Raw genomic sequence first — 15,867 nt, 5'->3', positions numbered from 1 at the left:
TGCAGCTCATTTTGGGTGAAAAAACGTTGGTGATTTGGCCATTAATTTAACACACCTAACAAGCACATTTATAACTAAACTAACGTTCATTTTTGTTTTTCATATCTTCTGTTTTATGCCCTGATGGGAGGACTGGTTTTCTTTTTTTTTTCCAATTTATTTTCTATTTTTTTGTTAATGTGTAACAAACGATCCGGTGGGACAGAAGTCGTGTTTGTCTCTCGTTTATGCCCTGTGGTGACATGTAACAAGGCAAAGGCTCAGCTCAAGCGCCCGTCTCTGCGGAAGGGATGGTGGAGCTCTGCAGCCCCTGTTCTTGTTTCTGTTGTATCCCAGAGTCCTAGTTCGAAAGTCCTTGAAACCTGAACTGTTCATTTCTTTTTGTGAGTAGATTGTTCTGTTTTGTGGAAAAAAAAAAAGGCAAAAAAAGATGGGGTTGATTTCAGCTCTGTTTGCAGAGGGAAATTGCTTTTAAAAAGCAGGGCAAGAGGCTGGGCCCAGTTCTGCCCGGGCTTCCCCAGGCCTCCGCAGCTCAAATTTGGCCCAGGATCTAGGGCGCTTGCATGACACCAAAACTAATTTTGAATAGCAATAAATATTTAAAACACGGAGAATAATTTGTCCCTACAGCTATGAGAGGTGCAAATAAACAAATAGCAAATAGAACAATCCTAGCTATTACCAATAACTAGAGCGAATTAAAGTGAGCGCGGGCTGCTGTGCATTGAGCACGATAAATGCGCTGAGCATCACGCTTGCTGGCAACGGCTCGTCACGTGCTTACAGTTCAGAAATTCAGAAGGACGTTTCTATGGCCCAGCTCGTTTAAAAATAAAACTGCTTCTTCTCGATGCTTGGAGCGAGGGAAAGGACGCGGGGAGTTGTGACTCCGCTGCTTCGTGCCCACAAATCTCCCCTTGTCTTAAATGAAAATTTTTCGGGCAAGGTCAGCAGAACTCAACTTGAAACCAGTTCCTCAGCTTAAGTGCAGTCAAAAGTGACTGGGTTTTGGCCTGACTTTTTATTTATTTTGCCAGAAGCAAGAATAAAAATAAGATACTGAAAACAACTACTTCTTAAATACACAAATGTCACCCTTTGATGTCCTTTCTCCTGAAAAGTGTGTAGTCTCTTGCTTTGCTTTAAAAATAGTGATTTGAAATAGAACATTAAACAGAACACTACACTAAAACAATTAAAGATTAATGACTTGCTTTAATTATTAATCAGACAAAACTACTAACACTCAGATTAGTAAGTGCAACCTTTTAATAAATGTTTGTCTGCTTATTTACATAAGTCGGGAATCCATTCTGTTCTACAGGACAGAATAACTTCTCCATCCCTTAAGCACAGGATTGGTGAAGTGTGCTGCGCTGCGCTGGAGTGCCGTGGCACGGAGGGATCCCATGAACACAAGTGCCGCTTTGCGCTGCTGGAGTCGGGTACAGGCAGCTTTAGAGATGGTGCCAGCCAAGGCGATAGTTGTCAGTTTGGCAATTGATTGTGTTTAGTATAAGACTTTTTTTTTTTTATAGTTTTCAGACCGAGTATTTCTCGTATTGTGATTTGGTTTTGGTCTCTGTAAAGAGAGGCTTCTTGTGGGTACTGCTGAGTTGATGCACAGAGATGAGAAGTGAAGGAGACGTGGGGATGGAGGCAGCTCTCGCCTCGCTGCTTGGTGCCAGGGCAGCAGAGCAACGGGGCACGGACTGCAAGCAGAAAGTAACTGGAGAGCAGATGGACCTGCTGAAGTCCTATTGCTCTGTCACCAAGGGAAATCAGCTACTCTTGGGCTATCTAAAAATCCTTGTCCAGCAGCCTCCCCAGCCCCCTGTCCAGGGAAGCAGGGCTCCGGAGGCGCAGCATCTCACCACGCTGCGTCGCTGGCATGCACCACCCTCCCCAGGTCTGTCCCTCCCGGCCAGGCTGGCAGGGAAGCCTGACTTCCCTCAAAAATGCAGCCGGCATTGGTGCCGGGGTGGGTGCAAAGCCGAAACCCGGTCAGTGCGGGGTCAGTGCTGCCTACGGAGCAGCGAGGGGGACCGGGCGCAGCGGCTTCGGCTGCGTCAGCCTCAGCTGGCACCGGCCGTGGAGCATCTTGCACGTAGCGCTCGCCCCAGCAGGCATGGAAAGCGTCCTCAGCCAAGGAAGCGGGTGCAGAAGAGGTCGGGTTTTGACTAGAGCAATACAACAGGTTGTTAAGAAGCAGTGGTATTTTTCAAGGCATTCTTACTGGCCCTTGTCACAGTCCCCATGCTCACTTTATGTCACTCACCTTCCCTATTTCTGGATCTCAGCCTGGGAAACTCTGTGCACATATCCGTAACTCTGAGCGAGTGCACTGAAGTATTAGGGCCTGAGCTGCCTGTTGATTAACCTGGTCCGAGACAAGGAGAGGTCCTGGGTGATTTGTCAGCCCAGCCGCTGCTAGGCAATCACTCCCAGCATTTGTGATAAACCACAAAGCTTCAAAAAAAAAAAAAAATTACATTCCCCAAATAAACATGGATGCAAAATGTATGAAAACATCAGTCTTTGTATGCAGGCGTGGAGACTGAAGTCATTATAAATGATGCACTTTAACTCAGGCATGACTACAACCTGTATTTGTGTGCTGCTGAACTGCTGCTTTATTTGTTTCATTCCTTGAAATGGCATTCGGTTGTGTTTAACGAAGAATCGTTATGCAGCTTTTGAGGTTTCCTCTTGCCCTTTCAAAGGCAGTGTTTAGAGCAGTATCAAAGTTATTACAAGATCTTCAGAAATCACAAAGATCTGCATTGTGCCATTATCTCTCTACAAGTCTCTTACCAACTGCAGAGCAACTTGCCGCCTGAGGCATGAGATATAATTCAGATATGCAAAAATTCCTCACTAGGCTGAATAATCATCAGGAAGTCAGGAGATCAGTTCTCTTTTCAGTATGTTGAGTTTTGAGAGCTGAATTAGAGTCTCTTTCAGAGTTGAAAAAAAGAACATTTCTGTGGATTTTTCTTACTTTTAAGATAACACATCTTATTTTGAAAGAAAAAATGGTATTACTAAAATCCCTTTCAGATACACGCAGATTCATTTCACGAATATAATAAAAGGCTGCTTTGCCTTGTCCTCAGGCTAAGTCCATTATTCTTTATAGTTATCTTGAGAACAGCAGCTCTTTTTTATCATTTTCATGATTGGCTTGCAAATGAACGCACACATAACACTTACATACCAAAGCCTTTGGCAGGGGTCGTATGTTTTTAATTATTACAAGGAAACCATTGAGCCAGTGGCTACGCTTTTAAAAAATATGAGAAGTCAACAATACTCTTCTCCTATTGCAAGTGTAATTCTCACTGTTGCTAATGTGTTAGTAGCCCATCTAGCAGAAATCATGATGCAGAGTGAGAAATACGTAGTTTGAAAATCTTCCAGTCCGTAAAGTGTGTCACACACTGAATTGTATACAATATACACCCAAAGTAGCACAGATTTTTTAATATACCTGTTATACTCATTGCAGGCTGAAGCTTATTACAAGCATAACCCCAGAATTTGCCAAGTAATTGGAGTTTCTGCAGGTATTTATTTGCAAGTATCATGCAGAAGCGTATAAACCTTTGGCAGAAGTTTGTCCAGGAAAGCACTTTGTCAGGTTGTTAGTAAGGAAGAAGCTGCTCCTACTTCTGATTTCAGTGATGGAGGTGTTTAAATCTTACCCATTTGACACAGGTGAGCAACGAATACAAGAGCATTTCTGATGCTAAACTGGCTGTGGCGAGGGATTAGAGAGAAAAAGGACAGGGAAGAAAGAAAACCCGCCACACGCTGCAGCTGATCGCTGGCAAGTGCCGTAAAACCCATCCAGCATGATGCATCTCCCTCGCTCCAAGCAGGAGCCGAGACACCCCGTGAAAGGGACCTCACGTTTCGTCTCCGAGACCTGGACCCAGAGGAGCGTAAACTCCAGCGCTTCACAGGGCACTGCAGTCACGGCCCCATTTGTATTTAAATTTACAGATTAAATTAATCATTTTTCTTAGCCAGACATTAATCTTTTAAATTTTCTTGCAATAAAGAGGCAACAAAGAAGAGTGTGGGTCGGGGCTCACGAGGAAGGGAGAGAGCTCTTCCCCTCCTCTCCTTCGGCTCCAGGTGGTTTTGCAGCCATCGTGCAAGAGCCCTGGATTTGGGTCTGAAAAATTTAAATGAACAAAAGAGCTGAATATTTGTGCAGATTGGACCAGATCAGAATTACATTAAGAATTTGTTGCTTAACCTGCTGTAATCCCATGTGGAAGCTTGTTTTCAAGAGCCGGTGGCGGCGGGGAGGTGCCAGGAGCAGGGGTAGGGCGCTGGGGGGGATTGCTCGCAGGCCTCCCGGCGAAGTGGAAGCCACCCCGGGGCACAGCGCTGACAACTGCAGAGCGGGAGCCTCCTCCAAGCTGTTTTGTATGCGCTGCACTAGCAATTTGTGAAGTCCCGGTGCTGCTGCATCTCTTGCCTCTTTCTCCTCTTCCTTCTCTGCTAATGACCTTTCCCTAGGACAGAAAACATTTGTACGAGTCAGGCCCATTTAACACTACGGGGTCTGGATGTCCGTGAAGTCTGAAATCTGTTTTTTGATGGGTAGCTGTTGGCGATGCAGGGGCTGGACTCACATTTAAGGGTGCTTGAAGGTCGCAGTGCCCAGAGATGCGATGGGATGCAGTTCTGGGATGCAATTTTCCCCTGGCTTTGACGCTCTTAGGAGGAGCTCGTTCTCTTTGACTCTCCCAACTTCGGAGCCCAACAGACCCCCTTGGGTGGCGAGGGGTTCCCACCACGCGGTTGCCAGATGCGGGTGGGAGGAGATGTACGGTCCCCTCTCCCCATGGTCCCTTCCTACACGAGGACCTTGGCACAAACTGCTCTCCATAGTGATGGGCAGTAACATATTCATCCTATGTGTTGAGCTCAGGAGCCATCAGTGAGTAGCCAAATGAAATTCTTGCTTATGTTTTAAATTAGAGTAAAAGTCATTAGGCCAATGCCCAAAAAGCAGTTATTTTTGTCACTTGAGGCTGAGAGGTTTGTTTCTGGGGACAAAGCCACCCTTGATAAACATTGAACAAGGATCAGGATGACTTCAGAGATGAACAAATAGATTTGTTTTTCAAAGCAAAAGGCAGAAACCAGTAGCTTGAATCTGAGAGTCTGATTTAAATCATTATACAGCTTAAAAGACTAAAAATGTGTGTGTGTGTGTGCCTCCGTGCACATTGTATGTGTGTTTATGTATGTATGTATATCTATCTCTGTGTATGGAGAGGGGAACCAACCTAAGTCATACTCTTTAAGTAATGCTTTACTCGAATATTCTTTATTATACTTTGATAAGTGTTATAATTCTGTGAGAATTAAAAGCAATCAGAAATCTACTTTGCACAAGCCAACCGATTTTTTTTTTCCCCACTGGAAAATGCAAGCGAAATGGCAAGGACTTTTGGCAATAGAATGTCCAGATAAATATGCCAGATTCCTTGCAAATGGCATTATTAAAAATAGTCACAATGCTGCTAAAAACTGTTATTAAATGGAATAGAAACTATTGTGTTAATATATTCACAGTATGTAATTTATTCTGAGTGTATGTAAAAGGAAAGGCTATTTTCTTTGAATTTTTCCTATGCTGATATTGTAAACTATATGACAGATGGGTCAAGTCCTGATTGCAGTATTCTAACATTTGGAATAGCAAGTAACATATTTGATAGAGCTGGCAAGTTTTTATATATGATTCAACCCAGAATATAAAAGCCACTAGAATTCCAAGTTGAAAATAATTAAATGAGCTGGAAACGATCAGGAACCACACATTTTTAAGTGACAGATTTTTTTACATGTTTAAATTGCACAAGAATATTTTATAGCTCCCTTTAACCAACAGTGACGTTTAATTCTAAAATGTGTAATTGATATTTGCAAAGCAATTAATTCCTGTGGCTCATTATTCTATTGCTAAATGTACCTAAGCACCGAGGCACTGACTTAAAGTCATCCTTTTTACTTCACCTTTGCTGAATTCCAGAGTTTTAACTGAATTATCCTATTTCAATTTCCTCACATGGCTGCATGAAGTGCAGTTTCATACTTGTGTTGAATTTTTAACTTTCTGATTGCACAGTACCGTAGGATGTTCAAATCTGCTGACTTCTAGAATATGTGTTGTCAGATGGTGTCATTACCGTGTAATACTTCACGTACCGATAAGCAAAAACCCAGCAGCTTATTCCATTTGTATTTGATCATTTCTGCTTATGTTCTTTTCGAAGTTTCCATCTTTTTGTCACTGTTTATGAAGTCATTTGTCTCTTTACTTTTGGCGTCTCTCTCCGTCATGCACAAGCAGCCCGTCCGTCCAAGCCTAAGCCACCGGCTGGGCCACCATCATCTCCTCAAACGCAGACTAACATGATAAATCATATGCTCAAAGGCATGGCCAAACAGCCGCCAAGTACTGTAATAGTCTTCCTTCCTTTTATTCAGTGGTTTGCTAGTCTAGCAGTTGCTTGTGTAGTAGTAGAAAGCTAGTTCTCATGTGCAGCTTTATACAAAATACCTAGCGCGATGTGGTAGGTTTTAGAGATTTAGAGGTAGCATTTATTTCAAAATGTCCACATTTTTTTGTCTAGCAATGTCTGACATATGCAACATTTTCAAATATCAACGTCAGCACAAAATAACATTGTTGTTGCATAACATTTTGCATGAAAACTATAAATATGTATGAGCTTTACATGATGTTGGATGAAATGTTTGATAAGTATATCGTATACGTTTCATGTAACTGTCAGTGCTCCAGCTATCTTAGCAGAATATTCTGATGTATAGTAACTTAACCAGGGAAATATTTAAAATAAGATGAAAAAAAATTAAGATTGACATCTGCTGGCTGCCAAAGTTGTATAAGCATCAATATTTTCTTTAAAGACAGCATCTCTGAGCAGTTGTTCTTATTAACACTTTTGTCTTTTAGTTGTATTTGAGAGCAGATCAGTGTTGCAAATGAGAATGGGCCTGATGCTGCTCTGATCAATGGAAAAGCTTCCCCTTGGCTTCGGAGGTGCAGAAACAACCAGAGCTTACTAAGGGACGTGTCTTTGGATTCCTTTTGCACAAAAGGAAGAAGTTTCTCCTTCTTTTAGTCAGTGAGGTGCTGGATTGAATAGGAGAAAGAATGAGGAGCTAACCAGCAGTTCTCCAATTTCAGTATTTGCCCAATAAATGATGTTAAGGAGAACCCGGATAGTTTTTCATTTCAGTGATACAAGAAATGAAAGGAAAACTGGAGAAGAAACCCCCAAGGCCCCTGTCTGTGGCATAAATCAGCAAAAATGTAGAGATCATTTGCATGGTGCTTTACCACGTTGCATCTCTCAGCCGAGCTGAGCACCTGCAATGCCAGATTTCTGCTGACCGGGTTGCTGAGCTCCTCTGAAGACCAGCCGTGTACCCCTCGCTTGGCCGCTCAAATGCGGCTGTTCTGAAAAACGTGGCTTTCCTTTTCATGGGAAATTCGTTACCTGTGAACAGGTATTCAGGGAAAACCGGGAGCAGGCAAGATTTTGAGGTGGAGAATTAAGTCCTCGAAGTTCACTGAGCCTTCAGCAGGTGACCCAGGAGAGCAGAGCGGTGCCACCTGCGTGCAACCACAAGTTTCTGTCCCATCAGTAAAGAAGACCTAAACACTAGCAAAAAACTAGTGTGTGCAGAAGGCTGGAGCGAGATGTCGAGCCAGCACCTTGCATGTCGGCACGACCCAAGCTGCTGCCTTAGCTGGGCTCCTGTGGAAATCCCAGGGTGGTTGCTAGTAACGGTGCTTCAATGCCTGCACAGCTAGCATTTTGCTGTGTTGGGCACGTACGGTCTGTTGTACACTGCTAATTCAGCAGAATGATTTGGTTTTGGTTTTTTGGTATTCACCTGTTTATGAAATCTCCAGCTTTAATATCATGGAGCGCAGAGGTACGTACATTGGTGCAGAGGTATAAATTGGCTGGTGTAGCTACTAAAGCGCAATGCCATCCTTTGCCGTAGCTGCACTAGAGAGCCGGGATTGGCACCCAGAGTGACACGTCGGTGGTTAACGTGGTGACGTGCTGCAGCGTAGGTGGATGCCCGGGCAGCAGGTCTCCTGCTCTGCTTCTCCTCAGGGCGACCATCGCAGGGAGACTTTGCACACCTCGGGGAGGTGAGCCGCAGTGTCAGCTCATAGAAACCCCCTCGGTTGCACCCAGCCAGCTCTGTCGTTCAATGAAAATGTGATTAGTTTATTTTTCTCTATATTATTTCTAGTTAAATACTCTAAATGTTTCAGATTGTTACCGCCTTGGATGTTAAATATCTTATTAATAATATAAATTACCTAGAAGAATAGAATTTAATTATTTTTAAAAGTCTTCAGAAAACGCTGCAAAATGGCTCTATATAGCTAAACACAAGCTCCAGGATTTAAGCTCTTTGGTTTGTTTGCGGGGTTTTTGCTGTAAAGTTGCATCTCTTTTCCCATATAAATCTTACCTATGAACACCTAGTGGGATTTACCACTTTCCACTCCCTCCAGCATGCGTAACTCCTTGACCCTTCTGGAGTTAAATCCTGGAGCAAGGCAGACCTGCAATTTTTGCTTTCAGTAGCAGGTGACATTTAAATTGCTCGAGTCTGACAATTTATTAAAAGTACAAGCAGATTTGTTTGAATTGATCTTCTTAAAAGAATTTCAAAATAATATAGACATGACTTCTATAATAGCATCATCTACATTGAAGGATACATATTGTTCTTATATTAGTGGCCAGATGCTGTCTTTAGGGAATGCGATGTTCTTATTTGAGCTAATAAAGTGCCGCCATCTCACCATAAAGCAAAACAACTCTGACAGCATTGTGAAATTTGGAGCTGGAGCACTGTATTTTCATAGTATAATAACGAATGTGGCTTTCTGGTTTGCTCAGTACTAATTATATAAGCATTTAACATATGCATGAAAAGATCTTTAAAGCTGTAGAATATTATGGGAATTTTTTTTAAACCTCTAAAATAACTTACTGTACGTCTAGCTTTTCATCCTGCCTCCCTTTTAACTCGAGTTCTTGTACTACAGAAAATGTAGGCCGGTTAGTCACACCAGCTAAAAAGTTAGAAGATACAATACGTCTGGCAGAATTGGTAATTGAAGTCCTACAGCAAAACGAAGAACACCATGCGGAGGTGAGCAGCGGCACCCTGCGAGGTCGTGTCCCCCAGGTCTTCAGCAGGCGCCGGTGGCTTGCTGGGAGCTTTGTATACTTGCGTGATGTCTTCCCAACTGGTGCTGGGTTATCTTCTTTAAAAGCCAAAAGTATTCTTAAATAATGGTGCTCAAGTGCGATGAAGGCAAAGTACAGTTCAGGAAGATTGCTTTTGCAGAGGGGAGGGAGGGCTAAAGGAGGAATTAATTAAGTTCTGCTCTCCTCTACGTCAGTCTGCAGCCCTTCATACAGCGCCAGCAGGAGCCGAATCTGGCCAAATATATTCACCACCAACTACATGCCAGAGCACGCCTGTCCACTTCTCAGAAAGGTCGTCCTTCCGAATAATGTCATGTGTTTGTGCCTCCAGACAGCATTAGCGGGGTCCCTGCAGCAGCTTACCGCTCCTGCCGTCCAGAGCTGTAGCGAGGAAAACCACCACAAAATAAAAGAATTCTTTTTTTGTCCCTTTCTGAGCGTTCAGGTTGTTTCCAGGGGTTTCCCTGGGCCCCTGCGGTACATCAGTAACTCACCTGGTTTCCCCTTGGCCTCTTCTGCCTTGGCTTATTGGAATACCTCAGTTATTAGTCAGGGAGGTTAGGATGAATTATTCTCTATTACTCATTATTTGGGTTATCTAAGGCCTAATACAACTGCTCTTAACTCTTCAAAGCACTTTAATGGACAGATTCATGTTTTAAAACCACTGAAACCATGTCATAGTCAAATATAGACCAGAAAACCATGAGGCTTGATCCTGGAAACTCTTGACCCACAGGCAGCTGACATTGCTGGCTGTAGTCCCGCCCTCAGCACGTCGGGACATTTCTGCCCAAGCAAGTGACGTTGCGTACCCGTGTAAGTGTTTGCAGGATTGAGCCCTGAGTTCTCTATAAATCTGGTGCTCTTGGATACGTATTGAAAAGCTAATCGTTTTAAAATTCAGAGTGAACAGTTATTGTTTATGACTGTAGGTAATGTAACACTGATTCACTATTTTCTCTTTTCCTTCCCATTGATATATATACTCACTATATTTTGCATTATAAGAGCATTTGATAAATAATTTCACAATCACCTAAAAATCATTCCAGTGTATATTAAATTTGCAGTATAATTTAACTTATTGATAATACACAACAATCCACGACACCCAACTAATGCCTGATTGCATATTTAAATTTCCTCCCTGTTTTTCTACTGTTCATTCAATCTTGGATGATCCTGGCAGGGGAAAGAGGTATGTGACTAAACCGAATGAAACGAGTCACTCCTGTCATATTTCGTGCATGCCCTCTCAGTGCCATGTTTCCTACTGGGATTTTACCCGGGTTGCCCTCGCTTCCGTAACTTTGACCGAGGAATGTAACAGCAACTTCGAGTCAGCTGCTTGCGGAGCTGGTAGCCTGACACAGGAGGGTAAATGTGGCATAGTAGTCCGGTCCATGCATGTAGCAATGGGTATATTTTACGAGCGCTGCAGTTACATCCCAACACAACCCTACCTGCCTGGACTCTCTCCTCAGCCTGTTGTTACCTCTGTCGTTTTGCATTCACCCGACCTCTAGTACACTGTGGTGGAGATGGACTAAGTACTACACGAGTGCCTAGAATGGTAGTGGTCTTCCTCTGGTTTTGTCTGTATGTGCCTTGTACTGGATATACAGTATTTATATGTAGAGAGAGAATATATGGGGTGAGGAGTGAAATAAACTTCATTTTTAGGAAAGCGAGGGGGTGCTCGAGAGCGCTGCGCTTACGCGTGAGCTGTGATAACCTGTCCGAGGATAACGAGTGTTTTATTCCACTCATCACCAGCACAGGCTGGATGTACAACCAGCCGGGAAGGAGCTGGTTTTAAAATGCAGGTTATTTTGAAAATAGTAGACTTCTGAAGGAAACGGTTGCAGGGCCGGGCACGTCCAGCCAGCCATGCTGCCGAGATCCTCACCAGGAGGAAGACTCAAAACTGTTCTCCAGCATCTTTTGTCTCAGAAGGTTTTGATTAGAGACAGAAGGTTAATGCCAACATGGATAGGAGGCATCCCGGTCCCTTGTTCTGAACGATGACCTGGAAGGGTGAAATTCATCTCTCTCCAGAAGCCCGGCACGCTGTCGGTACGTTACTGAATCCCTGTCCTGAGGGTGGCTGTGGCATTTCAGCAGCGTGCAGGCAGTTGGCCAGCTCTCTGCACACTTTGAATTGCACCAAAAAGAAGAGAGGGAAGAGGCTGGGTGGTTTATCACTGATTTTTATTATGCATTGTAGCCACATTATGCTCTTACTGTGCAATGAGAATTGCTGAGGTATTGCACTTTTTTTTTTTCAAATTATTCCAGGTGAGGTTTTTTTGACATGTTGTCCATTCACCTGGAGAAGGTTCAACCTGCGAGGTGCGACTCTTTGGTCTACTTTGGATGTTCAGCAGAAAATTAAATTGCACCACTTACTGAAGAAATGCCTTAATTTACTGAAAACCAACAGGTTTTGCAATTAAAACATGCCCCTTTTTTCCCCACATGGATATCCAGGCAGACTCGCTAATGATAACCCAGGAAATAATACTCAGAACATGGAAAATTTTCAAAAAACATTACAACAGAAGTACCGTGTCTAGTCAGTTGCCTTTGTCTTACCCGTAAGAGAGAAGCAAACCAGCGCAGGCAGAAATGCAGCAGAAACCGCGTGCCTACGACTGTAATCTGTGAGAGCGGGAGGTCTCTGTCATTGTGTCATCTCTCCCATCAGATGTCTCCCAGCTCCCTTTCCCTCTCTCTGGATGACTGATGACAAATGCCAGAGACGATGCCATTCACCTATTTTTAAACTTGTGTTTTCTCTCTCTATGTATACGTATGTGTATATGTATATATGTATTTTAACTCCTTGAGGTCATACATATATACATGTGTATCCATGTGTAAAATATACAATAATAGGTGTGTTTGGCTAGAAAGCACACTTTTTTTCCCCCTTTACATTGTGTTTTAAGCAAAGCAGGTAAGTAGATGGTAAATGAATGACATGTTACCATCTTGAAGGAGATTTTCAAAGTACGGTGTTACCGCTCCCACCGCAGGAAGGTCCTGCTCACCGAGGCTAGGGAGGAGGAGGCTGAGGATCCTGACATAAGTTAGAGACTTACGGAGCTAAAATTTGACTTTTCCAGCAAAAGGGAAACTGTGACTGGTTTGGGCATATTTTTTTTCACAAATGATCACATGCTTTTCTTCGTAACTTCTCTTAAAAATAGCATTTTTTTTCCTTTTTCATGGAAGCAGGTTTTTATTGCAGGACTCTGAAGTGTTTACGTTGGGATTTGCTGCAGAAGATATTCTTTGGCCTCCCCTCTTTTCCTTCCCCCCCAAATGCCGATTGCCGTTGGTCCTTCACAGCGATCGCTCTTTGCCCGCAGACCTGTGGGCAGTGTCTGATGGGGACACAGCGTGGCAGGCTCTTGGCAGGCAGAGGCACAGCCAGAGAAACCACCTCAGTGCAAGGACAGCCCCGGCATCCTTGAAAACCATGGACAAGCACTGCTAATTTTAAGAAGACCCTCCGCAGCCCCGTTGCTCAGCATCTGCTCATTTGCCACCTGCGCTTTGGGGAGAAGGTTTGAGCGGGCATCGGGAGCAGACCTGAGTCTTGATGTTTTCGGCTCCTGTGTGGTTTTGCAGTGGTGCAACACCACCCGAGGCAGCACTCCCGGGCGCTCAGTGGGACACCAGCACCAGAGGTGGGAGGAGGAGCCGAAGAGCGTTGCCACGTGTGCTCAGCCCTCGCTCAGCCCTCTGGGCTCCCTCGCTCCGGTTTCAGCTTTTCCGGAGTAACAACTCTGCAAATGCCCAGGGCCACCGTCACCGCTGCCCCTGAGCTTTCCAAGCACCCCAGGGCAGGTGTTGCTGCAGCGGTGCCCGACAGCTTCCTCCGTGTGCGTGGGGCTGGGGGCAGTTTGCAGGCGAAGGAGCCCGGTGTAGCCGCCTTGTCCCCACGCCATGACCACAGGGACACTGTAACCTGCTGGTGTTGCTGCTCCGGCCACGGCATTTGCCCAGCCTGCCCCTGGGCACACCGAAGCTGTGCCTTCACGGCACAGCCCACCTCGTCCACACCTTCACCCCCGTGACAGAGCAGGCCCAATACTAAGATTAGTTTGGGGGTTATTCAGTTATTTTGGTTATTTTACATCTTGGATGTGCTCTGGGCGCACAACGCCATATCCATGTCTTCACAGCAGTTTTATGTCAACTCACAGAATAGTAGCGGGGCAATGTCAGTCTGCTTTATATTTTGGGGGGATGAGGGAGTGGAAATAGTCCCAAAGGCCCCCTGCTGATATCACTGGCAGCCGAGAAATCAGGCCAAAATACGAAGAATTAAAGGGGAACATGGCAGTAACCTGGTTTTGGGGCACTGCTCCCTCTCCATGGCTGAGTAAACCAGCAATTGGAGTTGTGCTCTGCACAACTGCACATCAGCGCAGTTCTTCATCAGTGAATCAAAACAGAACCCGGAGAAAATGAAAGTCCATTCTGATTATTCATGTCTGCTAAAATCTACAAAAAATACCACTCCGTGACTGGCAATTCCTCTTTGAACTGATTCATCTATTCCCAGTCTTCTCCGTTTCATCTCCAGTCTTGAGCCTATGCTAGAGGTTTCTTTTTCTTGCAAAGTGCTGGAAAGCTGTTTCTTAGGTCCTTTAAGTCACTGAGTAATTTCCTGTCACTTCAAAATGACAGCACATGGTCCTAATGACAGCACTTCTCATATTGCATGTTCCCAGCCAGAAGTGATTACTAAACACGCATGCATGCGTTTGCAGCATTCACATCTGAGCCATGTATGATGTGAATGTCACGTCAGAGAGCCCGTACAGTGAATTTTAAGGACCCATGTGCATGAGAATGAGTTACTTCACTGATATTTTTTGGTTTTCAAGTTTAGATATATTTTTTCCCTGCCTCTGTGAAAATATAGGCTTGCCGTAGATTTTTTTTGTTTGTTTTTTATCTTGGCATGTTGATAATAGAGCTTTGTAATCGGTTTCCTAATCAGTAGCGTTATGAAGGTGGTAGTGTGTTTCTATGGGTGTGTGTAGCTAACCATGTAAAATGAACAGTGCTGTAGTAACTTTTATTGGTGATGCTTGAAATATCTCTAAAGGAGAGTGTGAGTGATTTAGGACAGATTTTAATGTCTTAGGCTTCTAGTTTTTCAAGACAAATAGAAGTAGTGAATCCAAATAAAATTTAAACCGTTGAAAAACACAGGAGAAAACCCACAAGCACAGTGAAGAAACTCCCAAATTTCTGTACTTTAGAATAAGAATTAGTTGATTTTTTCTGATAACTCGCATAATTAAAGATGAATGGAGTCATTTATTGTAAATTGAACAGACAAAACCTTCTCTGCCACGTTACAGCTGCGTGCCTTTACGGTGGCGCTCCGAATAGATCCTCTACAGGAAATCTTTGTATTAAAATAGCAGTGCCTAATTCCTGTGATTAGCACTGTCCGTGCAGGCTAGCACTTTAAAGCACTGTTCTCTTTACAATAAAGGTAGTTTCCATGGGATGCACATTTTTTTTGAGATATGTGGCCTAACATCTTTGCCTGTGCTTTATTAGAACTAACATACTTCTTTATTATCTTTTTCTACCAACTCTGAAGGCCTTTGCTTGGTGGTCAGACTTAATGGTTGAGCACGCGGAGACCTTCCTGTCACTGTTTGCAGTGGATATGGACGCTGCGTTAGAGGTGCAACCCCCAGACACCTGGGACAGCTTTCCGCTCTTTCAGCTTCTAAACGATTCCCTCCGTAGTGACTGTATGTATTGTATTTTGATCATTTCTTTTTCAGTGGGCAGCTCAGGTTACTGATAATACTTTCAGCCTCTCTGTACTGCACAGAGAAGTGAGATGGGTAGGGATTTACAGTACATACTCTTTTAGCATCAGCTTGATTTTGTTCCATTTCCACTAGAAAAAAAGCACACAGACACCTTAAATCAAATGCCTCAGTCGAAGGTGAGAAGTTGAACTTTTATTTTGCTTCATCTTCTCAAGCCTCTTGGTAATGGCTGCCTGATAAGCAGGGAATTAGGTACTCTATCTCACTGTCATTAAATGTGTGTATCGTTTACATGTATGTACTGCATTTATTGAACATGGAGTAAAACAGTCCCTGCTTTAAAAGATTTTATTTAAGGGAGGAAAATATTAAAGTAAATGGAAGTAGTTCAGAAGAACAGCGCTCTGTGAAATAAGACTCTTCTCCAAAGCATATGGGCCCATGCCCTCAAAACCCATGAGGATTTGGCACTATCCCCAGTGGTCCTGCCGCTCCCCGGGGCAGAATTGGCATTGCCTTCAATTAGGTCCCAGACCAGGGCCCCAGGTAGCTTTGTACGACCACATAAAAAAGCCAGGGACTCATCCTCAGAGAACAATTTCCAGCATCACGGTAGTGAGTAACCAAAGAAGAAATTATTCTCTTACCTACAAAAGCCATAATGCTTGCCATGCTGTATTTCTTACATCCATTTTATTCACAGGAAGTAATAATGTATTTGTAAGTTTGACATTAATGGAAAAGAAGATTCATTG

The 15,867-nt window shown here is 43.8% G+C and overlaps 1 protein-coding gene across 1 annotated transcript in view; it reads left to right on the top strand.

The window, feature by feature from the left end:
- CADPS (Ca++-dependent secretion activator) overlaps nt 1-15,867 on the top strand; it is a gene marked incomplete at its 3' end in the record, with an annotated part of 66,148 nt that overhangs the window by 22,014 nt on the left and 28,267 nt on the right. The window contains exons 8-9 of the mRNA XM_009578214.1: nt 9,131-9,237; nt 14,932-15,088. Of these exons, the coding sequence (XP_009576509.1) occupies nt 9,131-9,237; nt 14,932-15,088 (264 nt within the window). The remainder of the gene's footprint in view (nt 1-9,130; nt 9,238-14,931; nt 15,089-15,867) is intronic.

This window comes from Fulmarus glacialis, unplaced genomic scaffold, assembly GCF_000690835.1.
Source record: "Fulmarus glacialis isolate BGI_N327 unplaced genomic scaffold, ASM69083v1 scaffold6575, whole genome shotgun sequence".
Lineage (NCBI taxonomy): Eukaryota > Metazoa > Chordata > Aves > Procellariiformes > Procellariidae > Fulmarus > Fulmarus glacialis.
The sequence above is the reverse complement of the archived record's forward strand: the minus strand, read 5'-3'. Positions and strand labels throughout refer to the sequence as shown.